The sequence below is a fragment of the Atta cephalotes genome, assembly GCF_000143395.1.
Source record: "Atta cephalotes unplaced genomic scaffold scaffold00013, whole genome shotgun sequence".
Taxonomy (NCBI): Eukaryota; Metazoa; Arthropoda; class Insecta; order Hymenoptera; family Formicidae; genus Atta; species Atta cephalotes.
In genome coordinates, this window is record NW_012130077.1 from 1,270,196 (window position 1) to 1,279,482 (window position 9,287).

At 37.3% G+C, this 9,287-nt stretch overlaps 1 protein-coding gene across 1 annotated transcript in view; it reads left to right on the forward strand.

The window, feature by feature from the left end:
* The window catches only part of LOC105617667 (AT-rich interactive domain-containing protein 4B), a 10,604-nt gene extending 3,004 nt beyond the window's left edge, over positions 1-7,600 (forward strand). The window contains exons 2-8 of the mRNA XM_012199223.1: positions 893-1,332; positions 1,412-1,657; positions 1,931-2,135; positions 2,228-6,594; positions 6,805-7,052; positions 7,202-7,342; positions 7,557-7,600. Coding sequence (XP_012054613.1) covers positions 893-1,332; positions 1,412-1,657; positions 1,931-2,135; positions 2,228-6,594; positions 6,805-7,052; positions 7,202-7,342; positions 7,557-7,600 — 5,691 coding nt within the window. The remainder of the gene's footprint in view (positions 1-892; positions 1,333-1,411; positions 1,658-1,930; positions 2,136-2,227; positions 6,595-6,804; positions 7,053-7,201; positions 7,343-7,556) is intronic.
* The last annotated feature ends 1,687 nt before the right edge of the window (positions 7,601-9,287 follow it).

Consider the following 9,287-nt stretch of genomic DNA (forward strand, 5'->3'; position numbering starts at 1 on the left):
TGTGTGTGTGTGTGTGTGTGTGTGTGTGTGTGTGTGTGTGTGTGTGTGTGTGTGTGTGTGTGTGGGTACATTAATATTGTTTTATTAGTTAAAATCAGTGGTTTTGTTCGGAATATAAATTGTAAATTGTGCAAAACAATTAAAAGACACAAAACTTTACTCCAAAAGAAAAAATTATTGTTTCTTTTTGTAAATGACACTCAAATGTGTCAAGTTAAAAAGGTTTAATTTACATTATACAATATGATATATAATGTACATTGTAATAATATTACATATAATACAACATAAAAAATAATAAATTTTCATATACGTTTTTTATTTTAGTATTATTATTACTTGTCTATTAATTTATTAAAACAGGGTTGCCACAGATCTAGAAAATCAGAAAAAGTCAGGAAAATTGAAATTGGTCATAAAAAACTGGGAAAAGGAAAATATAAGAGACTAGAATTTTAAACTTTGCTCACAAATCTCTTAAACTGCTCTTACTTTAAATAATTTTTATAATTTTTTAAATATTATATATCTGATGTTTATAGCCAAATATGTCCAAAACTCGTACACTTAAAAAAAATTTTAAATTAATAATTTAAATTTAAATTTTATTCAATAATTTTATTTGATCGCTATTTTTTATAATATAAGTCTTCTTACAATTGTTTATTTTTTAAATGTTAAAATTTTTACATATTTTATATTGATCGTGAAAATTTCCCATTTTTATCTGAACAACCTAGAAAAGTCAGGGAATTTAAAAATTTATTTTCTGTGGCAACTCTATAAAACTACTTAATAAACTTGTGTTACAAATTTTGATGTGTGAAAAATTATTTATAATATAATATTTATATTAAATATTAATATATAATTAAATTTATTGTTGTTGCAGGGGGACGATCCACCATCCCTATCGGTGGGTACTGAAGTTAGCGCTAAATATAAGGGTGCCTTTTGCGAAGCAAAAATCCGTAAAGTGGTACGATCGGTGAAATGTCGCATAACTTATAAACCACAAGGTTTGGGAACTGCTACAGTTGCCGACGATCAAATAAGAGGAACTTTAAGAGTAGGTGCTTCCGTTGAAGTCAAACATGTGGATCGAAAAGAACTTGTGGAAGCTACGATTACAAAAATCCAAGACTGCAGTCAATATACTGTGGTCTTTGATGATGGAGACATTACGACATTGAGAAGAACTGCGCTTTGTCTGAAAAGTGGACGGCACTTTGCAGAAAGTGAAACGTTAGATCAACTTCCATTGACTCATCCAGAGCACTTTGGGAATCCTGTAATTGGAGGCAGAAGGGGTAGACGATCAAGGCAAGCACAGTAAGTGCAGTGGAGAAATGTGTTCCTAAAAGTTCTAATAATTGTCTAATACACAAAATTTTTATTTTGTATACAACAGGGACGAAAGCAGCGAAGATGAAGACAGTCCACCACGAGGTGCTCGTGACTCGGCTTCCAGTGGAGGTGCAAAGGAAGGAATGGAAACTGAACCAGAGATTGGTAGAGTGGTTTGTGTGGAACTCGGTGATAAAAAGAAGAAGGATAATTGGTTTCCAGGATTAGTGGTCGCACCTACTGCTCAAGATACTGTAAGAATACGAGTGAGAGATGATTATCTAGTGCGCTCGTTTAAAGATGCCAGATAGTAAGTGAAGGATCTTTATTATAAAATGTTGATTGTATTGTCATATTTACACATATGCACATATATTTTCTTCGTATGTGCTGTATGAAAAAATATATTAATGGCATATTTAACAGCAGTCTAATTGAAAATAATCTTATTAATTCAATAATAATATTAATGAAAAACACATGTATACTTTTGATTTAATAAAATCATTTGTTTTATTAATACTATTATTGAATTTTCTTAAATTTTGTTAAATTACTATAAATATTTATATATTTTTTTTAGTTATACAGTGCCCAAAAAGGAAGCCACAGAATTCACGAAAGAATTAGTTAATAAAGTTGAAAACAGTACTTTGAAGGTTGCAGTAGAAAAAGCGCTGCTATTTTTAGAGAAAAATGAGTTACCACCTCATTGGGACAGGGATTCCCTGTTTGGGCATTCTGTTTCTAGTGGTAATAGCGATTATGATGGAGAACTTGATTCAGATGTAAGATTTCTACTTATTTATGTTTTTGCTTTTTCTTTTATATTATGTAATGACTATTGAACGTAACATAAAATGGAATATGATTTTTCTAGAGTTCGGACGACGAACCGCGTGAAGAAAAAGATCATTTTGTGGCTCAACTGTATAAATTTATGGATGATCGCGGCACACCTATAAATGTTTGCCCGATGATAGGAAATGAAGATATAGATTTGTATCGGCTTTTCCGAGCGGTTTACAAACTGGGTGGCTATAATCGTGTTACGAATCAGAATCAATGGAAAGCTGTAACACGACGACTTGGTTTTTCGATGCAAAACTCGACATCTTTGTACAATCTTGTGAAACAAGCTTACAAAAAGGTCTTACACTCCTTTGAAGATTTCTATAGAAAATTAGGCTGTACCATGGTGAACCATCCGCGAGGTAGCACGCGTAAACAACGTCCTGGAAGAAGTCTAATCCGTGACAAAGACAGAAATACTCCTATACCACCACCAGCACCAGCGCAAGTGAAAAACGACAAGGATGAAGATGAGAAGAAAGTCATAGAGGATGAAAAAAAAGAGAAGAAAGAAATTAAAAAGGAACAAGTGAAAGAAGAAGAAATTAAAATAAAAAAGAAAGAAGAACTTGAGGGAAATGGTAGTGGTCAGGAGAGCGATGTGAACGTGGAAGGAGATACTGAATCATCATCCAATAATGAAAAATCGCAAAAACCGACCACGCAAATTTCTGCATTATCTCCTACTTCGTGTGGTACTACAACTACATCATCCAGTCGGACCAAGTCAAAAAGTAAAGAAGACACCAAAAAGAAGGCAATTGAGAAGAAGAAAATCGAACCTAAGAAACAAGAAAAGAAGGATGAAAAAGTCAAGGAGGAAGAAGCCACCAAGACGAGATCCAAGGCAAAAGATGATACTGTGAGAAATAAAGGTGCTTCCGAAGGAAGGGAAACTCGAACACCATCTAGAGAGGCAGATAAGAAAACAGTGTCTAAGCAACGACGTTTAACAGATGAAGAATTAAAGAAACGAGGAAGGAAACGCAAAGAATGCGAAACGGAAAAGTCACGCACAGATGAACAGCTTACAGAGACCGCCCCTTGCTATAAGGGTCCCGTAGAATGTGGCGACAAATTGATAGTATATTATGGTCCAACACACGAATCTAAAGTTACTTACGAAGCAAAAGTTATCGAAATAGAGAAGGAAGGTCCGGAGCCAATGTATCTTGTACATTACACAGGCTGGAACAACAGATATGACGAGTGGATCAAAGCATCTAGAATCGCTCAAAATATCACGCAGGCTCAAGGTAAAGTAAAGCGCATCAAAGCAACTCCTAGGCCTCAAACTCCCAGCACGAATTCATCCAACAAGTTGAAAGGTGCTTCAAGCGCTAACGCAACTCAAAGTCGTCGCCGAGCGCAAAGCGTCGCTCCTACTTCGACTAGCGCCGTTCAACCAGCTTCAACATCTACAAAGGAAACTAAGAAGGAAGAAAAAGACAAGGAAACAATACAACCTAGATCCACTACACCGTTGTCTATCGCTAGTTGTAGCTCCAGAACTAAGAGTCCTGCCACACCCGCCAATAGACCAACCAGGACAACTAGAAATGCAGAGTTATCCGGAATAGAACATCGTAGGCGAACCAGGAGAACTTCAGGACACACGGATATATCTGTCGCATCAGAAAGCGAGGATAGTGAGGGTTACGAATCTGATACCACCGAGCCCGAACAAACCAAAACCAGATTAAGAGAAAAGACGGAAGAAAGAAAACGGAAGGAGCGAAGAACAGAAGAGAGAATTAGAACAGATGATGTCACGGTCAGTGATGCCGACGACGATAAAGACAATTTGGATGAACCACGTAAAGGTAGACGTTTAAGAAGAATGCCCGGTAAATCTCAAGGCATCAAATCTGAACCTGATAGCGACCAAGAGGAGCAACCAAAGGGTCGGGATTTTGATCTTAATCAAATACGATCCGAATTGAAAGGTTTCGACAAAGCTGTTAAGTTAGAGATTAGAATGGAGGCTGAGGACGAAATTAAGCTGGACGAGAAAGAAAACGTGGTCGCGATCACGGTGTCACCCAAGTTAGAGAAAACTATCGAGTCTCCAAAGGTAGAAGTTGTTGAAACAAAAGTGGAAAACACGGAAGACATATATGAATTTAAAGAACCGGAGCCGTTCGAGTTTGAGGTAAGAAATAAGAGGGACACCAACAGTGATAAAGATAAATTAAAGAAGAGGATGTTCGAAGAGGAGACGAAGAGTCCGAAGAAGAAGCAAAAAACGCCAGTTACAGCATTAGTAGCAAAGGAAACGAAATCAGAACTACCAGAGAACGATTCTCGAAAGAAGCCGAGGAAATTGTTCGGCAAGAGGTCTGACGATACGCACGAAGCAGTGACGACTGCTCCCAACAAATCGACATCACAGGTCGCATCGTGTATATCATGTGAGGACGTTTTCAACAAACTATGTGATTCGTCCACGTTATCATTTAATCAAGTGAAATCGACTATCGCGGAGGAATCTAGTAATAAAGTATCTGGCTTAAATCTTTTGTTTAACGATTTGCCGGCGGACGATGAAGGTACACGTGAAGATTCCGAGGACCGTCTGATAATATCAGAGACCGAGGTATCTGAGACGGAACAAGAAAATGTGTTTACATATCAACAGGAGATTCAATTCCAAAGCGGCAAATCGCCGGACACTGCGGAATCGAGCAAGAACGAAACGAACACTTTAATCGAAAGCGTGAAAGAAGAAACGCTGATTAATACGAGCACTAGTAATAAATCCGCCAATATCTCAGATCAAAAACAGAGTCAAGTCAAGCCTTTGCCAAGTCAAATCTCAACTGGACAATCACAATCGGAATTAAAAATGTTGGATTCCAAGTTGCTCGATATCGTTCCAGTTCCATCGCCGATCATGATACCGCCAGCTCCTATAAGTGCACGACTGCCGGCAACATCTACAATAGAAGAAAAGTTATCGGCCGCGTTGGCATATCGAAGCAAAACTAAAGATACTAAGAAGACTTTGGATGAGGAAAATGACCTGCGCGTAATGAAGACAATGAAGGAAGTGTCTAAGAAATTAGACGCTACTTTTCAAAAAGGCAAAGATGCGGATTGTATATCAAAGATTAAAGATGATAATGTGGTCGAGGTAGATAAAAAACGCGAACAAGAAAAGATCACGAATGATGAAAATTTCCGCAGAGAGATTATGCGCGTGGTTAATATACCTAAGCGAAAAGAAGAAGAATTATCGAAATCGAAGAAAGAAGCAGATCCGAAGAAGATATCAGAAACGAAAGTAGTCGCTGAACACAAGACTAAACTACAAGATACCACGAGAGACGAAAGCTGGAGGAACACCGGATATGAGATGTCTGATAAAAAACCTGAAGAAGAATATAAAGCTACGGATCAGAAAGAAAAAGACCGAGAAAGAATTGAGAATCGTAAAAAACAAATCAATCAAGATATTATAGATTCCACAGACAGTAGTGATTCCGAACAAAGGCTCGTAATAGACAACGAAGAACCACAAGACGTCAAAGTACCAACGTCTTTTGATGTAAAGCTACAAGCGGAATTGGATCGCATAGAAAATACGCAAGAGAGATACGCGAGATCACAGGTATTGAAAACTTCACAAACTGTCCATCAACAGCAGCAAGAGCAGGAATGTACAGAGTTCAAGACCGATGTAACACCCGTTTTGAAGACAGATGAAGAAGGCGAAACGATGAATTCGCTGCTATGCGAAGAGGAGATACCCGGCTCACCGGCTCCAATGTCCGAGAGCATCGAACAAGCTAATATTGGTCCTTCGTGTAGTTCGCCGAAGAATGAAGTTACGGAAAATAGTATAGTACTGATGGAAATGCCTTTCGCGAGCGCGCCGACCTCAGGTCAAAGTACAACGAGCAGCAGCACCGTTGCTCCCCTTAGTATGGCATTGCCGAAGACCGTGGAAGCGTCGATGCCGGTTTCACTGCCAACGCAGCAAAACATATCTTTAAACATGCGACAGTCACAACAGCAGCAACAGCAACAACATCATCAACATCAATATATGGCTTTAATGCCATCACAACGACGTGAGAGCAACGAAGCCGCGCCAGTGATGGATAATACACCGCCGACGACACCCGATTCGAGCATTTCCAACATTTCAGGCTCACCTAGGGAGGAGAGAACCGGTGGTTCATCACCGATGTCCGAAGATAACATCAAGCTCAATCGTGAGAATTCCGAGGTGGATAATGATAGTGCCGGCAAAGGACCGAGCTTCAGCGAAGACGACGCTCTACCTAACTCTGAGAACAACTCCGCGGACAGGATTCCTAAGCCGCCCGCCAAACGTGGAGTCGATGACATGCAGTCACCCAAGAAACGCAAGAGAAACAGAAAACATTCAGAATGCGGCAGTGGTGGAAGTAGCACCGTCAGCGTTGGTGTCGGTGTTGGTGTCGATGTTGCTGTTGGTGTTAGCGTTGATATTGGCGTAGGCATTGGCGCCAGCACTGGCAGCGGTAGCAGCAGCAGCAGCAGTAGCAGCAGTAGCAGTAGCAGTGGTGGCGGTGGCGGCAATAGTGGTGGCAGTGGCAATGACAGTGGCAATGGCAGTGGTAGTGGCAGTAGCGGTAATGGTGGCAGCGGCGGCGGGACCATTCCGAAGAAACCCGGCAGACAGAACGGTAGGCATGGTAGATATGGAGCTGGGAGCGACAGCGATGACACTAGTGAGGGATTCAATCTCTGCAGCGTCAACAACACGCCGACGAATCACACGAGCACCATCACCAACGTTCCCGATCTCAATACTTACTCGTCAAGATCACCGAGACCAACAAAGTACAATTTTTATGTCGAATTGGGTACGTTGAGTAACCATATTTTTTTGTTTGCACAATCTTGTCATGTTAAACATAGGATTTTTGCTCTGATTGCTTAGATTGTTTTTAATCCTGAGCAAGAATGTTTTCTAAAACTAATCTATATATTGCTATATGTTGTATTTTCACAGATCCTGAATTGGACGGTAGTCAAAGGATAGCTGTACTACAGCAAAAATTATCCGATTTACGTAAGACATATAATGCCGTGAAGGTTGAACTCGCTACTATAGAAAGACGGCGAAAGAAATTAAGAAGACGAGAACGAGAAGGTGAAAATCTAATAATATTCTTTCATACTTTCCCTTCAAGCAATATTAATAACTCCACATGACTACAATTTTATTTTTATAACATATCACTTGATAATATCATTTGCTAACAAATGTATACTACATATAATCGAAAAAAAATTCATTCTCATTCACATCTGTTTCGTAGAAGTCTGTCTTGACGTAGAACTAATGTAAAAATATTCTGTTACAGCAATGAAAGCAGCTAAGGCAGAAATGCAACAGGCTTGTTCGTGATAGACACCGCTGAAAGATTATTCTTTCGAGTAATGGGACTATTGTAAGCATTATTCAATTGGCACGGGCATCATGCAATCACGCCAGACAATTCATGACAGTTTTTATCTGTGTATTATTGCTTAGGTACATTAACATTTGTCCATAATCTTTATTTAAATAAACTGTAGATATAGTCATAAGATATAATGCAAGGATGCGTTTCCATAAATTCATTCATATACAATATAGTTGTATTATTGTACATTACATATTTCGTTAATCTCTCTTTAAGGGCGTTCATTATCTCTAGTTTAATGGCGTTTTTCAGCAAGGGACAAGATAGCACGATGTAACTAACAATGTACATTATGTATAACATAGTGAATCACCCTGTTGTTTATCAATCTAATCTCTTGTTAGAAAACGCCTTAAATGCTAAAACTCTTTATCTCATTTTGTCACTTCACACGTGAATTTGAATGCAAAGTACAAATTATGAAAACTGATGCTCTTTATTTTGTTACTTTTCTTTCTCCCTTTTTTTCGTATAAAAAAAAGGCTGAGAAAACGTTATCAATATGTTACTGTCAAGACATCTTGGGGGAACAAATAATTATATAAGCTGGCTGTCACTTCCGTTTCTCGAATATGATTATATCGGTTGCAGTTGAGCTGTTTTCACAAAGTGTTGAGGAAAAGATAAAAAATATATAAGAAGGATTTGTAGAATTAGTCAAATGCTGCGTCTTCGATGTTGTAGCAGAAAAGTGTAAATACTAAAGACTAGCAAAATTTCATAAAGCATTGTATTGTGAGTATGAATACACAAATACATATGTTTGTACGAGTAAATGTTGGTGAGAAAGTATTGTATATTAATATGCATATATGAAATAAAGACAATTTTTAGACTGCAAATTAATAGACAAAAAAGAAAGAATACCATCTATTTGAATTTATGTATATAACTTTGTAAAAATGATATTTTATTAAAAAATACAAGAATATATAATTTGTATGATCGATATTAGTCGCGATGCATTTAGTGTTACAAACGCTTTGAATCATAGATTTCTTCTAATTGATCAATCGATCGCTTCGAAGCATTCATTGCTCTAAATAAACCGCAACTTCGACATATCGATATATATATACGTAAATAAATAAATAAATATATATATTTCCCGTGAAAAGATATCAGGATGTAAGACATTTTCTTTTTTCTCTTCGTGATTGACTGCAGTAATCGTGAACGCAGCTCAACGATATTTTATCTATCTATTAGTTTACCGATTTCCATATTATATTTAGCTACCGTTGTACTTTGTCATCATTGAATAGTTATTATATACTCATTAGTGTTGTACGTCACGTATTGGAAACTCGTCAGAGATGCATTTATATTTGTATTTCAACACATGTCGAAGAGTGCTTCAAGTATAGAGAAATTAGACAAACGTAAAAAGAAAGAGTAATTGTAAGAACGCATCGCGAAAATATGAATCAAATGATGAAGATAAATTTGTAAAAAAATATAAAATTAGGTTGAAAAGATAACAAAATTTTATAAATGTACTCTCTTAATACTTACATACATTGTATGTGTGTACGCGTATGTGTATGTCTATAAAATTTTTTTAGATATATATATATATATATATATATATATATATATATAATAAAATATATTATTTTTAATTAAAAG